Source organism: Nuphar pumila, chromosome 3 (genome assembly GCF_984573655.1).
Source record: "Nuphar pumila chromosome 3, dmNupPumi1.hap1.1, whole genome shotgun sequence".
NCBI lineage: Eukaryota > Viridiplantae > Streptophyta > Magnoliopsida > Nymphaeales > Nymphaeaceae > Nuphar > Nuphar pumila.
In genome coordinates, this window is record NC_143251.1 from 33,892,677 (window position 1) to 33,915,971 (window position 23,295).

Sequence of the window (23,295 nt, forward strand, 5' to 3'; positions counted from 1 at the left end):
TCCACTCTTATACAGAACCTAGAAATTTTGAAGAAGCACGAAAGTCCCCTGAATGGATTAATGCCATGGACAATGAACTTGAGGCTCTAAGAAGAGCCAAAACCTGGGAATTTCAAAATCTTCCTGAAGGCAAGAAAACAATAGGGTGCAGATAGGTTTTCAAAGTAAAAACTAAAAGTGATGGATCCCTTGAAAGGTATAAAGCTCGCTTGGTTGCAAAAGGATATAGTCAAGAATATGGTATTGACTATGAAGAAACTTTTGCTCTTGTAGCTCGTATGGTCACTGTTCGATGTCTTATAACCGTTGCCTCTATTAACAAATGGAACATCTATCAAATGGATGTGAAAAATGCCTTTTTAAATGTCGACTTAAGCGAAGAAGTTTACATGGATGCTCCTCCTGGAATGAAGACTCCTAAGGGAAAGGTGCTTCGTCTTCAGAAAGCACTCTATGGCCTAAAACATGCTCCCAAGGCTTGGTATGATAGATTTAACTCTGTTATGATTGAGAATGGTTTTTCCTCTTGTTTTACTGACACTGCTCTATTTGTTAGAAAATCCAATACAGGGATTGTAATTTTACTTCTGTATGTTGATGACATGCTCATCACTGGGAGTGATTCTAACGGGGTTAAGAGTATAAAATCTATCTTAAAAGATAAATTTGAAATGTCTGACTTGGGTTTTCTAACTTATTTTTTGGGAATTGAAGTAGCATACTCTCTTAGAGGATATTTCTTATCTCAAACTAAGCTTGCTTCTGAGATCATTGACAGGTCATTACAGATGAGAAGCTTTGTGAAACTCCTGCGGTAGTAGGAGCAAAGATGAAAATTGATGATGGGGTTCCCCTTTTGGATCCTACACCCTACAGACAGCTTGTAGGATCTCTGATGTATCTGAGTATTACCTGACCAAATATATCCCATGCAGTCCATACTGCAAGTCAGTTTCAGCATGCACCTACATCCGTTCACATGAGTGCCATCTTACGAGTCGTAAGATACATAAAGGGTACTCTAAATATGGGAGTTTTTCTGTCCTCTTCTTCTGACTTAAAATTGATTGCTTATACTGACTCAGATTGGGGAGGTGACCCAAATAACCATCACTCCACCACTGGCTTTTGTGTGTTCTTAGGAGACTCACTAATTTTGTGGAGATGCAAGAAGCAACAAAAGGTGTCGCTCTTCTCAACTGAAGCTGAATATCGTGCCATGGCAACTACTATCATAGAGATTGTTTGGATTCACCAACTGCTAGAAGACATGGGGATCAAAATTGAAGGACCCACCAAGCTATGCTGCGACAACAAGAGTGCAATCTACATTGCAAAGAATCACACCTTTCATTAGCGGACTAAACACATCGAAATGGACTGTCACTATGTTCGTGAAGCATATCTCCAAGGAGTTATTGATCTCCCTTATGTCACGTCCGAATATCAGTTGGCAGATTTCTTTACTAAAGCCTTGTGCGCTTCGCGGTTCAACTTCCTTCTTGGCAAACTTTCGGTCATCTTGCCCTAAGTTTGAGGGGGGGTGTTAAATTATGTAATCAAACTTGTAATTTCGCATATATATTTTATATATATAAGGTAATACATATACATATATATAATATATGTATATGTATTTACCAATTATATATATATAAAATATATATATTCCTAGTAAGGGTAGTTTAGGAATTTTACACATTCTTTTTCGAGAATATGTTTTTGTATTTATTTTCTTTTTCTTTTTCTTTATTCCTTTTTCTTTTTGCATTTAATGCATTGTACTTGCATTGGGAGGGGCCCAACCCACTAGTCGTTGGACCCCTCCAACGGTCACATTTGTGACCGTTGGAGGGGCTCCAACGACTATGTGGAGCCCCTCCCAAGGCCTCCTCAATGCCCTATATATATGGGCAGCTCCTCTTGTATTTTCTTAAGGGATTTGGGATTATAGCCCAACCTCTTTAGTTGTTTATGAAACTTATGAGTGCATTTGCACATTTGTGATTCGGTGTGTTGTGCTTGTTGTGCACAAGTGTTCTTGGGTGTGTATGTTCACACATTTATTCTTAAGGTTATTGCGTTATCGACTAAAGTATCTTGTTGAAGATACTTTTACAGACATCTCGTCAGGATATTGGCAAGTTAGACTTGTGGAAGGAGATGAAGCAAAGACCACTTGTGTTACCTGATATGGTGCCTTCGAGTTCTTGGTGATGCCTTTCAGCTTGACGAATGCTCCTGCGACTTTCTCAACTCTGATGAATCAGATCTTCGATATGTACCTGGACCGATTTATGGTCAATTACTTGGATGACATTGTTGTCTATAGTGATAACCTAGAAGACCATGTGCATGGTGCTTTATACCCTGAAGGATAACAACTTGTACGTCAAGCGAGAAAAGTGTCTCTTCAGTCAGGAAGAGATCAACTTCTTGGGTCACATAGTGGGAGGTGGTCATTTGAGGATGAACCATTAGAAGGTGAAGGCTATTCATAATTGGGAGGCAAAGACCAAGGTCCCTGAATTCCGCTCTTTTTTGGTACTAGCCAACTACTACCAATGGTTCATTTCAGGGTATTCTGCTATTGCGGTGCCACTAACCGAGTTGCTCTAGAAAGATCGAAAGTGAGAATGGTGAGAGTGCCAGAAAGCGTTCGATGCATTGAAGGATGCTATGGTAAGAGAACCAATATTGCAGTTGCCCGACCACATGAAGCCCTTTGAAGTGTACACAGATGCCTCCAATTATGCCATCGGGGGTGTATTGATGCAGAATGAGCATCCCATTGTATATGAGAGCCAAAAGTTGAATAACGTTGAGCGACAGTATACGGTACATGAAAGGGAGATGACCTCGATTGTCTGTTGCTTGCGAACCTGACAACACTATTTGTTGGGATCGTCTTCACGAACAATGTTGCCACGAGCTACTTTCAAACACAGAAAAAACTCAGTCTCAATAGGCTTGGTGGCAAGAGTTCTCGACGGAGTTTGACGTGATTTTGGAGTATAAGCCTGACAGGACGAATGTGGTAGCAGATACCCTATGTAGAAAGGTCGAGTTGGTGACCTTAGTTGAGGGAGATACCACAATCACAAAATCTCGCAACAACCTCCTCAATAGGATTGTGAAAGCTTGCAGGAGGACCCGACAACGCAAGGAGAGGAAGACAAGGCGATTTTGGGAATATGATGGACTACTGATGACAACCAGAAGCAGGGTATATGTACCTCGATGGGGATCTTTGCGACGAGATACTTGAAGACTATCACAATTCTTTATGTGTAGGGCACCTAGGACAAGAGAGAACTTTGGTGTTGGTCGAGAGAGTATACTATTGGCCACAAATGCATGATGAAGTGGATGGGTACACGTGCACTTGCTTTATTTTTCAGAAAAATAAAGCTGTCAACCAAAAACCTGTAGGATTACTGGAGCCTCTTCTCATCCCGAGTCGGCCTTGGGAGAGCATATCAATGGATTTTATCGTGAGCATGTCGAAGACAAAAGGATAAAAGTTCCTTATTCGTTGTGGTTGATCGGTTCTCTAAATATGCAACATTCACACATGCTCCTACCACTTGCTCGACCGAAGACACAACCCGACTATTTGTGAAGCACATAGTCAAGTATTGGGGCATCCCAGAAAGTATTATCAGTGATCATGATGTAAACCCTAATGCCATTTTCAGATTGAGAATGAGACCTGTTGTGATTATTTCACGATGATACTCATGGGAGAATGAGTGAAACACGAGCTTGAGAGTAAGGTCAAAGTAATGAACTTAAAGTATGACTTAGAGTTTTATATTCACACAGTATCTGAAACTCTAGATAACTATAGATGGTTGAAGGTCATTTATGGTTAGGATATAGCATGAACAATGTCGAGTTTGAGCTTGACCTTCCTGCTAACTATCAGTGGGGTCCTCCTTGTTGTTTCACTATAGTGCCTGATGATCCAGAAACCACTACGAGCATATGGTTCTGATGCAAGCTCTGGGGAGAAGTTTTTTGGCTACTAGGATCTGAGCTACATTTCTCCACTAGCTTCCATTCACAGACGGATGACTAGACTGATCTTAGCAATGGGATGTTGTAAGAGTACTTACGGCATTTCGTCAGTGCTAATAATAAAAACTTGATGGAGTTGCTTGATGTGGCTCAATTTTGTTACAATCTTCAGAGGAGCAAAGCATTGGGTCACAACCCCTTTGAGATTGGTATTGGGCAACAATCACAAATACCGCATTTCATGGCCGCCCAGGGTTGAGGAAAACCACCTTTCACCTATCAATTTGTTAAGAACTGGCATGATCAAACCGAATTGGAAAGGGCATTTCTACACAAGGCCGCTAAGCGATTGAAGAAGTGGGTAGATCAGAATCGTCGGCCAGCTGAATTTCGAGTAGGGGACAAGGTACTCGTCAAGTTATACCCTGAAAGGACAACTATCTTTCATGGACACCATCATGGGCTCATCCGGAAGTATGATGGGCCCTTTTTCATCACACAACGGATCAACAACCTGGTATATAAGTTGGACCTTCCTACCGGTTTTCATGTCCATCCAGTTTTTCATGTGTGCCACTTGAAGCCCTTCAATGAAGATGAAGAAGATCCCAGACACAGTCTACCCCAATGAGCTCTCATCCCGCAGCGAAAATCCCTTCAATGAAGATGTTTATCTAAGGCCCGTATTTGACTGTTTTTAGGAAAAGTATGGCCCATATTTGGAATTTTAGAAAAGTGAGGCTCACATTTGGTTTTCCCTACTTTCTATTATTAGATAGCTCTTTATGTGTGCCATTTGTTGGGCATTCAACTTGGCGGCAACCTTATTTCCTTCAGGGCAACGTGTGTTACATTTATATGATTCCTAATGCTGCTCATACTTACATAGCTCACTTGACAATTTGAATGTAATAATCACCATGTTCAAAACAATGCAATCTTGGTTAAATGCTGTATCAAATATTTGGCATGTGCATTCAACTAGTTAATTTTCAATCACATAATGATAACTAATAAATTGCTAAGTTATAGCAGTCTCTTCCGCTTTGGAATTTGTAGAAATTTAGTCATAGCACTTGAATTAGTCATACTTAGACATTTTCACCATATATTTCTTAGATACCTTCAGCAAGTTTATATTGATAATGGTAAAGTTTTCTACCATTAAATGGGTTTCAGACTTAGTAAACCCATTCATTGCCACTTATATTGTATTTTAGGTTTCTGGGCATCATATTTTCTCTGTCTCTTTCCTTTTGACATGCCATTAATCTAACTAGCCACCTATTGCCATCAAGCTATCTTGAATCCAATCCTGGAGCTATAATTGCTTTATTGCCATATTGGTCTATGTTTCAATGAAACATAAAGGGGATGGAATAAAAATTGAGGATAATCTTGAAATGAAGTGAATAATAATCACAATTGAATGCCACTAAGGGCTACAAGAGATCATAAACACAGAAAGACCACTATTGGGTCAAATACAATCTCACTAAGGAGACAATCACAAGAGCACAAATCTTACAAGAGTCGTAATGTAAAATATATAAATTTATATAACCTAAAATATGCTTGTAAAAAGCATAGCTTTACACCAAGAAGAATAGCTCTATTTATAGAGCCAAGAGAGGGCAAAGGGAGTTGGAATGCCTCCAACAATAAAAAAAAGATTGTTGGGAGGAGTCAGCCCCAATAGTCATATTGACTGTAACAGTCAAAAACAAAAAAAAAGAAATAAAATTAAACAAAATTACAATAAAGTCTCTGCTAGACTATCCCTATTATAATAGAAAAAAATGATCAAAATACCCCTGATATATATAGTCATATTTTAATACTCTCTCTCAAACTTGCAGTGAGATCACCAAAAGTTTGTTAAGGAGAAAAAGAAATTGCGGTAATGGAAGTGCTTTAGTGAAGAAGTCTGCGGCCTGAAATTCTGACGGTACATATAGCAAATCAATAGTCCCCTTCAAGTGTTATTCCTAAACGCAGTGGCAATCCATCTCGATGTGCTTCGTTCGTTCATGAAATGTATGATTGTTGGCAATATATATGACACTTTTGTTATCACAACATAGTTTTGAAGGTTTCGAGACATCAACTTCCATATCTTTAAGCAAAAACTTTAGCCACACGACCTCGATTGTTGTTGTGGCCATCACCTTGTATTCAACTTTTATAGAGGATAATGACGCCTTTCGTTGCTTTTTACATCTCTAGGATATAAAGGAATCACCTAAGAACACACAAAAACTCGTAGTTGGGTGTTAGTTATTGGGATCACCTCCCCAGTCAAAGTCAATATATGCAATATGATTCAATTATGAAGAAGAAAAGAATAGCCCTTTAGATATAGTATTTTTAATGTATCAAAATATTTTGAATAAATTCATGTGGATCGAAGTAAGCGCATGCTGAAATTGACTTGCAGTATGCACTGCATGCGCAATGTCCAGTCTAGTAATAGATAGATACGTTAGTGATCCAATAAGTTATTTATAGGGCATTAGATCATCCAACATGACTCCATCTTCAACTCTCATTTTGGCATTGATCACTTCAAGAGTGTCAACATGTTTTTCATCTGTGATTCCTGAATACGCAATGGTATCAACTACAAACTTCATTTGAGACAAAATATATCCTATTGGCGAATAGGCTACTTTAATACCTAAGAAATATTTCAAGAAACCAATGTCAATCATATCAGAAATTTCCTTAAGCATAAATTTAATTTCTTCAACTCTTTTCTTATCACTCCCAGTAATGATCATATCATTAACTATAAGAGCAAAATGACAAGTGTACAAACTGCAAATCTTATAAAAAGAGCAATGTCTGTATAGATGATTTAAAGCCAAGATCTAACTTAGTCTTATTGAATCGATCATACAAAGCTTTTAGAGCTTGTTTAAGCCCATATAAAGCTTTAGAAAGCTGGAGAACCATACATTTTTCAATACTTAGACTATGAGGAGGATCCATGTAGGCTTCTTTATTCAAATTTCCATTCAGAAAGTTATTTTTAACATCTAACTAATATATAGGTCAATTTCTAATGGATGCTACCGCAACGAGAGTCCTAACTGTAGTCATACGAGCTACTAGGGAAAAAGTCTCCTCATAATCTACACTATATTCCTGGGAATATCTTTTCTCTACCAACCTAGCTTTATATCTTTCCAGGATTCTATCACTCTTGGTTTTAATTTTAAAAGCCCACCTACTTCTTGTAGTCTTCTTTACCTTAGGGAGATGGATTTCCCAAGTATTGTCTTTATGCAATGCCTCTAGTTCTGAGTTCATAGCATCAACACATTCTTTTATGTCGTTGGCTTTTCTATAGATGGATGGCTTAAGATGTGAATGAATGGTTAGAATACATGCCCTATAATTGGGAGAAAATGATTCGTATGAGACAAACCTATTTAGAGGTTTATATATGTGTTCCGATCTCCCAATACTAGGTCTCTCTATTTCAAGCGATTGACTATATTTTTCAAATGCACATGGATGCGCCTCATTACCATGTCTAGTGTAATGTATGAGTTCACGAGTAGGTTCTGTACAAACACTTTGTTCATTTCTCGGTTCAAGCTTATCACAAATTTCATTTTCAACATTTTCATAATCATCAATCTCAATATTAGACTTAGGCAATGTCAAACAAAAAAGCATACTCGGATTCCTCCTTGGATTCTTCAAGATCAAATCCTTTTACTTTTTCAAGAAAGGTAACATTCCTAGACACATAAAGTTTATCATTTTTCAAATCATAACATCGATAGCCTTTTTGGTTATTAGCATATCCAAAGAAAATACATTAAATAGCTTTGGGAAAGAGTTTATCATTTTTCAAGAAGCATAAAGCACTTGTATCCAAAAACCCATAATCTTTTCAAATTGGGGCTAGTTTTGAAAAGTTTTTCTATTGGAGATTTATTTTTTAACATTTGATATGACATTCTTTTTATTAAATAAACCGTTGTAAGAGCGGCTTTGGCCCAAAACCTTTTTGGAACTCCTTTTGAAATAAGTAAGGTCTTAGTAGTTTGAACAATATGACTATGCTTTCTCTTACCAACTCCATTTTATTGAGGAGTCTTAGGACATGATTATTGATGCACAATACCATGGGTTTTAAGATAAGTTTGAAATTCATTTGAAAGAAATTCTTCCCCTAAATCACAACGAAAGATCTTAATGTTTGTTTTAAATTGATTTTTAACAAGATTATGAAAATCTTTAAAACATGCAAACACATTGGATTTGAATCTTAAGGAGATTTGAATCTAAGGAAGTATATCTAAGTATGTCTACTAAAATCATCTATAAATGTAACATAACATGAGAATCTACCTTTTGACATAATGAGAGCGGGACCCCATACATCCGAATGCACCAATTCAACGATTTCATTGGACAAAGAAGTTCTAGATCCAAAAGGCAACATGTTTATTTTTTCAAGTATATAATCATTACATACAAAGTTTTTTTCCTTAGAATATTTTTTCAAAAACAAAAAAAGAAATAGTTTGGATATACTTGGGTGTCTTAATCGTCTATGTCAAAGATCTAAATCAATCTCTTGGGCATGATTATAAAAAGAGTCTTTAGGAAGACACAAAAAATTATATAATAAAAGTCTCTTCTTCTATGTGATAGAAATTGAAGATTCCGATGTTCAATCACAAGAATAGAGAGAGAATGGGAGAGAGAACGTGTGCTGCTGAAAACCCTCAATAGGGATCTGCGCATTAGGCTATTCATTAAGTATATGCTAATACAAATATTAGGGTACCAAAATACCCTTTACACAACAGGCTTAAATATAATTAAACCATTAATAAACATGTGAAACATGTGACATAATGAACTTGAGTTGGGTTTGGACCTCGGATCCAAACCCATATATGAATGACGACTTCTTTTCACCCTCCCTCAAGTTGTACATGGTTTTGAACCATGAACAACTTGCCTTATAACATCCAAAATCTGTCTTTGATCAGCCCTTTTGTAAAAAGTCAGCAACTTGATCAACAAATTCAGGTTCAATTTCCTTCTCTTCAACCTTCTGTCTTACAAAATGATGATCTATTTCAATATGCTTAGCACGACTGTGGTAGATGGGATTAAAAGACATGTTAATGGTACTTTGATTGTCACATAAGAGAAGGCATCAAGAGATCGATTCTCCTACTTTTGTCAAAAGGTGTCTAATCCATTTACTTCGGTTGTGACAGCTGTCATTGATCTATATTCATCTTCTGTGTCAACAGGTGTCTAATCCATGGTACTTCGGCTGTGGCAGTTGTCATTGATCTATATTCGGCTTTTGTGCTCGACCTGGCAATGACCTTTTGTTTCCTACTGTTCCAGGAGACTAGATTTAGACCAATGAAAACACACTAACTTGAGACCGACTTGCGCTCATCTGGATCTCCTGCCCAATATGCATCTATGTAAGCAAGAAGTTGATGCGCATGATGCCCATTTATACTCTTTCTATACAGAAGACCATCTCCAATAGTTTCCTTCAAATACCGAAAAATACGTTTAATAGCTTCCATATGCCCAACATGCGGCTCATGCATGAACTGAGATACATGATTAACTGAGTAGACAATATCAGGTCGAGTGAAAGTGATATATTGAAGCATCCCTACTATCCTGCAATATGCTGTAGGGTCCTCGTACAATTCTCTATCTTGGGAACTGAGTTTCTGATGCAGTACACTAGGTGTGCTTAGAGGTTTGCAATCTTTCATACTTGCCTTGCTGAGAACATCAATGGTATACTTATGTTGGGTGAAGGTCATGCCTTCACTAGTCCTGTCAACTTCAAGAAAATGCCGCAGTTTATCAAGATCCTTCATCTTAAATCTGTGGTTCAGGAGTTCTTTGACCTGCTTAATATATTCATTAGAGTTACCTGTAATGATAATGTCATCTACATATATCAATAACAGGGTAACTATATCTTTGCATTTGAATATGAAAAGAGAATGATCAAGAAGAGATCGACTAAAACCATATCTCTCTACTTCAAGAGAGAAACTGTCAAACCAAGATCGAGATGCCTGCTTCAAACCATATATAGCTCTCTTTAGCCTGCACCCATATTCTTTGGAGTTTCCTTTTGCATATCCAGTGGGTTGCTCCATGTACACTTTCTCTTTCATATTTCCATGCATAAACGCATTTTTGACATCCTGTTGATTAAGAGTCCACTGGTGCTCAATAGACAATGATAATATAATTCTGATAGTGCCCATTTTCACAATCGGATTGAAGGTCTCATCATAGTCTTGTCCTTGCTCCTGTGTGAAACCCTTTGCAATCTGTCTAGCCTTGTATCATTCAATAGTAGCATTTGGCTTGTACTTTATTTTATACACCCACTTTGACCCAACAACATTTCTATCATGTGGTTCGGGAACAATATCCCAAGTACCACATTCATGAAGAGCCTCCATTTCTTCATTCATAGCTTCAATCCACCTTTTAAAATTTGCGGCTTGATAAAATGTTGTGGGTTGATCTTCCTTACCTAAAGAGGTTAAAAAGAGTTGGAAGTCCATCGTGAAATTCTCGTAACTAACCCACCTTTTAATCGGATGTCGAGAGCGAGTAGATCTTCTGGGATCAAGGGATGGAGCAGGAACAAAAGAAGAGTTCATCTCCGGATTAGAAATAAGGGGTGCCTCTTTCTCTTGTCAAGAGTGAACGATGCCTTTATACCTTTATGGTGCCAAGAGTGGTTTGGATATCATGCTTTCCCGAGTTTTTGTGCGGCATCAGATATGGTTCTCTCATTCCTTTGATCACATTCTGAAGGACAAATATCATCAGTACTAGAAAAGAGATCAGAGTTCAACCAGGGGTGATAAACCTCAATTTCAGAAGAAGTGTTAACATTATGATCAAAGTTTAGTTCATAAAAAACATTCTTGGATATTTTGATGCGCTTATTCACAGGGTCATATCACCTATACCCTTTATAATCATCAGCATATCCCACAAATCTGCACTTCAAGGCCTTATCCTGAAACTTATGCCTGTATTGAACTGTCGACATGAACATAACATACACAACCGAATACACGCAAATCATGATAATTTGGATAACTCCATATAAAGAAAAATAGGGTGATTTATCTTCCAAGATATTCATGGGCAATCGGTTTATGACATACACCGCTGAATGAAAAGCTTCTGCCCAGAAGGTAACTGGAAGACTACTATCATGCATCATGCTTATTGCATTCTCGACAATATGACGATGCTTTCGTTCAACAATCTCATTCTCTTGAGGTGTATGAGGGCAAGACCCCCACCTACTTATTCAATTAGTTTGGAGGAAATTAATAAAGTCATTTGAGGAGAATTCACCCCCTCCATGACATTGTAAGCAGAGATATTTTCAGAAAATTGATTCTTAACAAAGGAATGAAAATTCTGAAATAACTTGAAGGTTTCAAATTTGCATTTCATAAAGAAGATCCGTGTATAGCGAGAATAGATATCAACAAATATGAGATAATATCTAATTTCAAACATAGAGAAAACTGGAGCAGGACCCCAGACATCGGAACAAATAATTTCAAACGGCCTTGAGGCTCTTTTATTAATAGAATGAAATAGAAGAACATGACTCTTACACTGAAGACAACTAGAACATTTTTTTATCATCGACACTTAATCCTAAACTTGACTTGGGAATAAGATTGTTTGAAACAAACTTTTCAATGAAACGACTGCTACAATGACCCAGATGACTATGCCAAAGATTTATATCGATACATTCAGAAAGACTAAAGACACTCTTAGGAAGTACTGAAGAGGACGGTTAGGTGAGCTTCAAGGTGGAACCAACAGGCCGAACACGACTAGAAGGATTCTCTTGGAAGACGTAATATTGCCTTGTCGTTTTCCTTCGGCGAACGTTTTCCTCATGTGAAGATCCTTGACACAAACAGAAAAAAGAGTAAACTCAACTGAAGCATTAATATCATCAACAAACTTAGAAACATAAACAATATTTTTCTTGATGTTAGGAGCATGAATGACATTTGAAAGAGTGAGCAGAGATTTTGACATAGGAATAACAAAGTTTTCAATGTGAGAAATGAGGTAGTGAGATCCATTCTTATTGACTATACTATTTCTACCAGCTTAAGGAACAAGAGTTAGGAGCTTACCAGTATCACCAGTAATATGAGTAGCTGCACCAAAATCAACATACCAAGTGCCCTGATCATTCTGTTTTAAGTTTAATTCAGCTAAGACAGACAATAACAACTACTTGACTTCTCCACTGTTTTTCAAATTATCTGTCCCATTTCTTGTCTTTGATTGCTTTCCTCTATTTTGATGGTTAAACCAACAATTAGCTTTGATATGCCCCCTTTTGTTGCATAGAAAACAAGTGGGTATCGTCCTTTGCCTCTGCGAATTAGGAGGAATGTTGGGTGTAGGTAGTATGCCACGACTTTCTTGTCCATTCCTTTCTTGACCACCATTCTCTCGAAAATCATACCGACCACGTCCTCACCCATAAGCAACCCCTGTGGCAAGCACGTCTTGTGCTCCAATGTGAACACGAGTCTCTTCAGAAAATTCCTTCAAAGTCATCTCATACTGAAAAAGCTTGGCACGAAGAACTTCAAATGTAGGTAAATCTGGTAAACACAATAAGTAACTATCATATGATAATCGGGTCCCAACCCGCTCAAAATTTGTTGCACCATATCCTTGTCACTAAATGCACAACCCACAATGGCTAATTGATCTGTAATAGTCTTCATTTTGTTCAAGTATTGCATGATAGTCATAATGTCTTTTTTCAATATTTGAAACTCCTTTAAAAACAGTACTCTGGCTTGAGAAACTTGAGAATATGTTTGAACCAGTCGGTGCCATAACTGCATAGCTGAGCAGTCATCTGGGATTGCCACAAACAACTCTTGTGACATAGTAGAAGTGATATAAGCCACCAACGCATGATCTCGTTTCATCCAGAATACATACTCTGGATTTTTGACATATGTAATAGAAGAGTCTCCCTTACCATTCTTGTCTTCTTGTGATATAAACTTTGGAGGAATTGGGACAAAGCCATCCAAATGTCCGGAAAGTTCCCGACTTCTTATGAATGGGATGATTTGTCTCTTCCAGGTTAGGAAATTGGAGTTTAGTTTCTCAAACATGAGTCGACTGAGAAAGCTTGAGGAAAGACCAGATTGATAAGGAAATGAATCCATATTCTAGAGAAGAAAAAAATCGAAAGCGAGAAAGGATGAAAAACAAAGGAGAAAAAAAACTTTAGAACAAAGATGCAGTGACAAGTAAAATCTTGCTAGGTTCAAAAGAGATTCAGAATAGAAATTAGATTTCAAATAAATTCTGCTGCCTTTTTTTCTTAATATTCCAGACGATTTGCAGACCAGAGGCAGTAAACCATATTTTACTCTAAAATCTGTTTTGAACGAAATTCAACCAGTATTGAGCACGTCACTTTGAAAATGACGTGTTTTCTGAATTATAATGGAAGAAAAGGTAAATCCAAGAAGTTGATCAACAAAGAGAATATCGATTAGTCAAAGAGGAGAGGAGATCATGCCCAGATTAGAGTCTCATTTTGCATCTATTTTGGAAATCAGGAGAAAGGACTTTGACGTGATCCTTTTAAATTTTGGAATCACGCCTAGATCAAAATCTGATCTTACGTGATTATTCAAAATTTTGTTTGTGTGGGATCACGTTCAGATAAAAAAAGATAAACAAGAAGAGAACATAAAATCGAAGGGAAGAAAAAGAAAGCACGTCAATGAGAACAAGTCTAAGATTTGATTTGAAAACAAAGGAATGAAAGAAAGGGTTGATAAAATCGATAAGAAGAAAGAACACAGGAAGAAGAGATGAGATTGGATAGGGAACTACCTTAGAAAGAGACAGAAAACTTGATTTGATGATCACAAGGAGATCACGATCTTCATAGAAATTGAAGATTCTGATGTTCAATCACAAGAATAAAGAGAGAATGGGAGAGAGAACGTGTGCTGCTGAAAACCCTCAATAGGGATCTACGCATTAGGCTATTCATTAAGTATACCCTAATACAAATATTAGGGTACCAAAATACTCTTTACACAACAAGCTTAAATACAATTGAACCATTAATAAACATGTGGCATAATCAACTTGAGTTGGGTCTGGATCTCGGATCCAAACGCATATATGAATGACGACTTCTTTTCACTATGGCCTTGCCCCCATTAACTTTCCTGACTAGAGATCCTGCACCCAACAAGCCTTAGATGAAAAGAAGACATTACACCCATAATCGAAAATTTGGAAAATAAAAAAAAGGTTTAAATATAATTTTGGAATAACTCTAACGTTTGGACCAAGGAAATCTTTTGAATCATGAAAAAGTTTTTAAATTTCCTATACTTTTCACATTTAAAGAGGTTCCATCGACGGTTGACACATAGGTGAAATATAAATTGATGCAATAAGAAAGAAAGGACTCATTAGGTGTCATATGAAAAGAAGCTCTCGAATATAAAATCCAAGAGGATTTACCCGAAGGAGAAGAGGTCAATAAGACAACACCAAATGTAGATGGAGTGGCTTTTAGATATTGTGAAACGACCTATGCAATTTGAGCGATCGTAAAGTCATTGAGGTCACCTCTTTTGCTTGTTTCTTCTTGTTTTGAAGCCTCTTTACTCACTGCGACCATCTTCCTTTTGAGTTTTGGGCATTCTGGTTTTAAGTACTCCGATTCATTGCAAAAAATGACAAATAGTTTTTCTTCCTCCATTGTATTTTTTCTTGAAGTGAGGAGGTTTATAAGTCCTCACATGATTACCAGACCTTAAAATGGCAAGAACCCCATCACTAGTCTTTGCATATTCCAAACCTAGTTTTTGCTTGACATACTTCGGCCAAAACCTCACTTATAGGAGTGAAAGTTCTATAAAGAAGGGATGATCGTACTTTCTCAAATTTCGGTCTAAGCCCATATAAGAAAGAGAAAATATTTTCTCTATCAACTTGTCTTTGCCTCATTTCTATTGTCGATCATTCCCATTTGGGCTCCAACATAACCAATTCATCCCATATAGGAGATAAGCAACCATAATAATCTCTTAAACTTCTATCTCCTTGTTTGGTAATGCGTACTTTATCTTGGAGATAATATAAACGAGCCATGCCTTTTTGAATAAACGTGCTCTTTAGAAACACCCATGCACATGCTTTCTTGAATTTGATAATATTGGTGGCAATCTTGAACTCCATGGTATTCACGAACCATGAGTATTTGGGCATTGTTGGCCTCCCAATTCTCATCTTTTCTTGATATTCTTTTAGAGCTTCTCTTTTTGATGTACTTTTCAATAGCAGTAGTTGATATCAAATAGTTGCTTTCATTGAGCTTGTAGGAGATGACAGAAGATTCTCTTTCGATCATGATGACAATCATGGTGAAGAAGATGATTTGAAGCAAGGTTGTAAGTAGTGTATTGTTACTCGAATCGGTCGACCCAATAGTAATATCATATCATATTGTATCATAAACGTATCGTAAATGTTTAATAAAAAAATTCAAAAAAATCCCAAAAAATCAAGACAAATCAAGAAAAATAAGAAAAATTCAGTAAAAATTCTAAAAAAATCATATCACATAAAATAATGATGAATTGCACAAACTACATACATAAAATCACATTATGAAGCATTTATGTATCTATTACATACCACAAGAGTCATACTTTCATATTACATAAACAAAAACATCTTACAAGAATAAGTTTTTTAATAAAACATAAATACATGATACATCAATAATTATAATCATCCTCATTATCTTCTTCTTCTCCTTCTTCGACATCCATATCGTTCGCAAGATACATGGGATCTTCATCATCTACCTCTTATGCTCCTTCCATGTTAATCCATTGAATGTCCTCTTCGTTCAAAAGGGACTCTGATTCTTCAACCCATTCATCCAATTCATCAAAATGTTCCAAACTGGTGAAATTGAATTGCTCTTTGTGCCTCCTTGCTGATAACTTTTCGATTTGCCTAAAGGATGACATGAAAAAACTAAAATTAGTTAAGTTTTGAATGAAAATGACAAATAAACTTTACAATTTTATATACCTCTACCTCAGTCGTAAGTTTTAGCGAATGTAAACGAGGTCGTTAAGCCTTGTGTGCTCTAATCTGTTTCTTCTTTTGGTATGGATTTGCTCGAAGACACTCTAGTTTCTCTCGCATCCATACATATTTGGCTTAGAATGCGAATGACAAAAGTTCTCATATTTGGAACATCACTTCCAAACCTAGCCCACCACAAGTCTGAAGAAAAAAATAAGAAAATGAGAAATCAATTATAAGACAATAAACAAAACATCATAACTAAATAACAATTTGAACTTAAAATTAAAATTGTCAAAATAAATTACTTTGATGCATTATGGCATGGTTTTGCACTGCTGCAGGTCTTCTCATATCATACAATGCATTATCATAAGTTTTCATTTCCTTATGAATTTGATCTTAATGCTATAATCAAGGTTCATCCTTTCGATGAAATCCAAAAGTCCCATGTTGACTTCCTTGTACATTTTAAAAGTAAGGGAGTATCTAAATGCGAGATTTAAATAATATGTTGCAGTATGAAGATAATGATGAAATTGCCAGTCCACTTATGATTAATGATGTTTCATATAGGTATGTAAAATTTTTTCTTCCCCTTCAAATTATCTCTAATGACCTTTTTTGCCTTATCCATGGCCTCATAGAGATAACCCATAGCTCGTCTGCCTTAACCGTCAACCAATCGAAGCACTTTCACCAAAGGTGTAGTTATTGTTAATAACTTCACGCATGAATCTCAAAATTCACTTCTAAATACAATATCTACAATTTCTCTAAGTTTTCTTTTTTGTGCATGGGGATATACATTCCACTCATTTGATGAAAACATTTTTTTAGTGCAGCTTTATTCTTTACTAAACATTGCACTGTCAAATAAATTATAATAAATCTAGTAATTGCATTATAAATCAACTCAACACCACATATGTACTTTCTCATTAGGCTCAAAACTCATGCATGGTTGTAAATAAATTTATTAATTTCTTGACAACATTCAACTGTTTGATGTACCTCATCCATGTTGCCAATGTCCTCAAGCATAAGGTCTATGCAATGGGCAGCACACATGCTCCAAAAGAATGACCCAAATTTTTTTGCCAATTCTTTACCTGCTACCTTATAATTTATTTATTGCATTATCATTAATGAATTGTACAATGTTTTGAGGTTGAACCTCTTCCACAACCTAGTAAAAAACCCTCAACAATACATCTGCTGTCTTGGGCATATTAGACAAATCAATTGATTTCAAAAACATGGTTCCTTTGTGGCAATAGACAAGAAAATTTATCAAGGTCCTCAACTTTCTATTTATCCACTCATTTGTCATGATGTTACACTTAGTCTCTCGCTCTATGAGTTCCTCATCTCATCACAATAAGCATTCACTTCATTCACATTAGCCTCTAAAATCTTTCTTCTTAAAGCATAATATGAAGGTATAATGTATCCAGGCTCGATACTGGTTATGGCATTTGCCATGACCTGAAAATGAAAGGAATTTGCCGCATTGAAAGAAATACAAGTATCATAGAACCATCTTCCAACCGTGACATCTATCTGCTCGACTAAATACTGAGGAGTTATAGCTGTACGATTGTCGGGCCATGCCCTAGGGGTAATCATAGGAGTAAAAAGGCTCCTACTAGAGCCTTTAGATCTACCTCCTAATCCTTCTCTCAAAAAGCTCCTTTCTGCTCTTCTTTCTCCTCCTTTTCTTTTTATGCCTGCGGCACTACTACTGGAACTAGCCACACCTTTTTTCTTTGCTGCCGAACTTCCTACTTCTGATCCTATGCTATGGGCTATAGAATCAGAAGTAGGGAGTTCATCTTTGTAATACACATCCTCCCAGGGTGCATACCCTATTTCTGTCTCATTCATCTCTCTTTCTTGTCTTTTTCCTCTCAGATCATCAATTGATGGCATTGCTATTTTATGACATCTAGCAATTTTCTTAATGTGCATACAACAACATTACGATGTGTCTCGGCTAAATGATGCTTTAACCGAGAGATACAACCCGAAAAACTATTTTGGCAATAGTTGCATTTGATTCTTAATCGGTCTCTACTCGTTACTTAAGTGCACCATTGCCATGTCGGATCTTCTGATGCCATCTTCCCCAAAAAATACTCAATAACAAGCAAAAAATAGGGATTTTTTTACCTTAACCCACTTTCTTGAGTGAAAAAATGGATGAAAATGCACTCTTAAGAAAATCGCAAAAGCTCTCTCCCTTGTGCACGAATCGGCCCCCAAATCGATCTCATGGAACCTAAGGTGTGTGGGTTCCCTTTCAAGTGCCTCTAGACGTGTAGAAGTCGGCCCTCAAGAGGGCTTTTAAAGCCAAATTGAAAGTGTAAGTTTTGGGTCTTTTTAAGTGCGCCAGACCCATATCGTACGATAGGCATGATACAAACAACCTTGACTTGAAGATGACCACCACCACTAGGAGACCACAATCAAAATGACTTTCAAATAACAAGAGCCCTAGGCTCTGCTACCATGAAATGAAGTGAATAATAATCACAATAGAATGCCACTAAGGTCTACAAGAGATTACACACAAAGACCACTATTGGGTCAAATACAATCTCACTAATGTGACAATCACAAAAGCACAAATCTTACAAGAGTCACAATGTAAAAAAATATAAATTTATATACCCTCAAATATGCTTGTAAAAAGCATAGCTTTACACCAAGAAGAATAGCTCTATTTATAGAGCCAAGAGAGGGCAAATGGACTGCCTCCAACAGTAAAAAATTTGACTTGGGAGCAGTCAGCCCCAACAGTCATATTTGACTGTAACAGTCAAAAACAAAAAACAGAGAAATAAAATTAAACAAAATTACAAAACAGTCTCTACTAGACTGTCCCTATTACAACAAGGGAAATGACCAAAATATCCCTGATATATAGTCATATTTTAACAAATCTAGAGCGAAAATGAGAGAGATGCTTCATTCATTAGCATTTCTATGCCTGTTACAGAATTGATACAAAATAAAATATTGCCCTTGGTCGATGAAACCATACACATAATCAACACAATAATAGAATAAAAGGAAGACTCCATTTTTATAATTTGAAGCTTTATCATTTCCCCTCTGAAGGGTTAAGATTTGCATAATAGAAACAGCTGGTCTTTTGCAGATTGTGTCCGGGAGGTTCGTGAATATGTATTCTACCAATGACTGGATTCTTGGTGTTGCTTTCCGTGCAAGGTATCTTTAATCTTAAAAGAAAAAAAAATGGCCAAAGGATGTTCACAACATTAATGGTCACTGACTATGTAATTTTATTATTCAGCTTGCTTACAGATGGATTAGCAGGAATTCAGCCTGTCGAAGTACCTGGGATTGAGAATGTGAGTTTTTTTATTTTTCTGTAGTCTTTGATGTCACTTGATCTAATTTACTATGTTCTTTGCTCTAGGTTGATGTTACAACATTAATCGATGGCCATTCTTCTTATCTTCATGCTACCCAACAAATTGTTGAGCAGCTTGAGTTGGATACATACTATCCTGTTTTTTCCAGCTCTCGTGCAAATCCCTAGAGTGCTGTAGATATCTCACCGATTACTCAGGTATTTATTATATCTTTATGAAGTTGATACAACAATCTTTAGTAGAATGCATTCTCATTCACACTTGCATTTATGAGGTTTTAGTTGTCATAATCATGACCGGTCCATTTCAATTTTCCCTGTGATTTGCTTTGGTCATTTTCTTGCTTACCTGTTCCATGTGCTTTTCAATTGCATTTTCATCAATTTAATCCAAGATATTTTTCATATGCTTGAGTAAGAAGTTTTGAGATGCTAGGCAGTGGCTGAATTGTTCTTTCAAGTGGCAATGTAAAGTTCTTCTCCATGTACCGGAACTCTAGGTCGTTCTTCTTCTCCTTGCAATATAGGTGTACCACATTCATTTTATCATGTAACTGTTCCTATTGAAAGTAACACTATTACAGTCAGTGCTATTAAAAATGTGCCTTGAGGCGCAAAAGGCGCGCCTCGCCTTGAGGCAAGGCCCTCTGTGCCTCATGGCGCCAGCGTGAGGCATGAGGAAGAGGAAGATCTAGATGAAGTCAGTCCAGTTATACAATCAGTTTCTTTAAGACATTATATTTTTCAGTTATATAATTAGTTTCTTAATTATACAATCAGTTTCTTTAGGACATTATATTTTTCAGTTATATAATTAGTTTCTTAGTTATACAATCAGTTTCTTAGTTACTTTTATATGTTAATCTCATATTTTTTAGTACTTATTTGAGATTTTTTATTTCTTATTAGTTGTTGTTTCATAGGACATTATATTTTTCAGTTACATAATTAGTTTTACAGTTATGTAATCAGTTTCTTAGTTACTTTTATATGTTAATCTCATATTTTTTAGTACTTGTTTGAGATTTTCTATTTCTTATTGTTTGTTACTTCTTCAATAAAGCATTTCTTTATTTATTTGTATTTTTAGATATTTTTTTATAATTTTTTTAAAGTTAATTTTTTTTTTGAGGCTTACGCTTTACGCCTCACCTCAGTTTTTGGTGGAGCGCCTTGCTACGCCTCAACGCTCTTCACAACACTGATTACAGTATTCATCAACCATTGTATCATATACAGGAAAAAGCACACAAACCTCACCTATAGATTTAAGAAACACATGTATTACACTATTCATCAGTATAGAGGCTCAATTCTTCCTACAATTAGCACAACTCATTGTAGTATTCGCTTAGCCCCTTGCTTTCACTAATGCATCGTCTCCATAAGATCACATTTCTACACCACATTAGTTTTCTTTGAATAAGCCTTAGAGATTGCATCCCACACTTCTTTAGCAGTCTCAAAGTTCATAAAGGTCCTCCCTATGGATGGCCCCATGAATTGCAGCAACCATGCCATAACTAGGTAGTTGTGACATTCCCAATCCGAGAATTTAGGATCCCCTTCCTCGGGTCTCTTCACTCCATGTATATATCCAAGGTTCCTCTGGGCCCTAATTGAAATCTTTACGGATCAAGACCATTCTTCATAATTTTTGCCATCAAATTTCACATTAGTAATTTGAAAGAACAATACTTCGTTGGTATCCGATGTCCTACCGCTGGGTACCTTAGGGCTTGTTTGATGGTGCATTGTGTGGGACACCACTGTCATCAAACAAAGGATGAGGCGGACAAAACACGTCCGTCGCATCCATTTTTCAATGTAATTTTCGTTCGACCCCCCCCCCTTGTTACAATGAGAATGGGGACGTGTGGACCCTTTTTAAAAAAATCAGGGGGAGAGGGTTCCCCTGACTCTTTCATTTTCATCTCTCTCTCTCTCTCTCTTTTGCAGCCAGGCCGACGAGGGTGAGGAGGTGCTGGAGTCGACGAGGGCCTCTTCTTCATCGTTCTTCGTTCCTCTTCTTCTTCTCAAGGCATTTTTAGGTTTTTTTCTTTGATTTCCATTGATTAGAGGTTTTTTCTTTGATTTTCATTGATTAGGGTTTTTATTTTGATTTTCATTGATTAGGGTTTTTATTTTGATTTTCATTGATTAGGGATTTGAATCCAATTTTATAAATTAGGGTTTTTGTAGTTAATTTGATTAGGGTTTTTTATTTGAGTTTCTTTGATTAGGACTTTGAATCATTTTTTTTGAATTAGGGTTTTTTATTGTTATTTTGATTAGGATTTTATTTAATTTGATTAATTTTTTTTTCTATGATTAGGGTTTTGAATCCTTTTTTTTTAATTAAGTTTTTTTGTAGTTAATTTGATTAGGGCTTTTCTTGTATTTGATTAGGGTTGGGTTTTTTTAATTTTATTTGATTAAGGTTTGAATTACGGTTTTTTATTTAATTTTATGGCTTTTTTTTATTATTGATTTATTTTCTTGCATTTTAAGGTTTTATGATTTAATAGGGTTTGATAATTTGATTTTTATAGTTAATTTGATTTTAAGGTTTGATATTTTTATGATAAGCTTTCATAATTAGATGTAATATCAATTCTTATTTTTCTTGAATTAATTAAATTTTAAACTTTTTTTAGTTTTTAGATCCAATCCGAGATCCATATTCGGGGCTAAAATCCATAATGTGGTTGTTAAAACACTCGTATGGTTGGGCGGATCAAGTTGTACAATCCAGAACAAAGTTATTCGACCCATTATTTGTGTGTGTTCATGTTGTCCGCATGCAACATAAAACAAATGTTGGACAGAAGGTTCACAACTTCTTGTACGGTCGAAACAAATGTTGGCAATATTTGACTGTTCAAAGATTTGCTTCAAATAACCCCAAGCATCCTTTACAACTTCATACTTCGAAATATACTTGGCAATAATTTGCTCCATAGAGCCTAAGCTATGATTTATCCTTAGCATTGTTCTTTTTTCATTCTATAATGTCAATGTCATAATTGAAATCACCCTTTTTTGGCTTCACTTTAGTGCCATCCAAATATCCTCTATAACCAGAGCCCAACGCCACCATTCTCACAAATTTAGTGTAACGACCCCAACTTATCCTCGTGAAAAGTGATTTTTTTTTAAAACAATTGCGAAAACCAAACCCATGGATCTGAGGTCTCACAGATTTAACAAATACCAAACCACAAGAGATAGTGCATTGAATCGAAGGAATAACCAACTTTATTAACCAATAAAATGAATGTCATAAAAACAAGAAATAAATAAATGGTTCTTTAACATAAAGCCACTCTGTCAAGAACATCGGAACATGTCACACAAACTTGCAGGCTCCATGTAGCAATCACCCCATCACTGAGCTTCCGGTCCTTAAAAAAACATTTTTGAAATACAGGGTAACAACCAGAGTTCTTTGTACGAATTCCTCTAAAAATCCAAACAGAAATGAAAGAGCACGAACTAAATTCATGTATAAATTTAGAGCAATATAACAACAATTTCATAATAAATTTACCATTCAAGCATTTAAAATAAGTATTGTGCAATAACAATTTTCATACGAGACAAAAATAAGTATGGATACATGAACTAATTCAGAACAGTAAAGATGCATGATTTAATGAATATGCATGAATAACTTATTAAGTTATTAATCAAAGTTTCTT

General features: G+C 36.2%; 1 protein-coding gene across 11 annotated transcripts in view; it reads left to right on the top strand.

The window, feature by feature from the left end:
* Window positions 1-23,295, top strand: part of LOC149842539 (transmembrane and coiled-coil domain-containing protein STS1-like) — a 158,952-nt gene that overhangs the window by 65,344 nt on the left and 70,313 nt on the right. For all 11 annotated transcript variants that reach the window (XR_016430778.1, XR_016430779.1, XR_016430780.1 and 8 more), the window contains exons 13-15: window positions 19,358-19,428; window positions 19,514-19,571; window positions 19,640-19,792. Coding sequence is in view for 8 of the 11 variants with exons in the window: in XM_089999261.1 (XP_089855387.1) it covers window positions 19,358-19,428; window positions 19,514-19,571; window positions 19,640-19,762 (252 nt within the window). In the remaining 3 variants the exon portion in view is untranslated. The remainder of the gene's footprint in view (window positions 1-19,357; window positions 19,429-19,513; window positions 19,572-19,639; window positions 19,793-23,295) is intronic.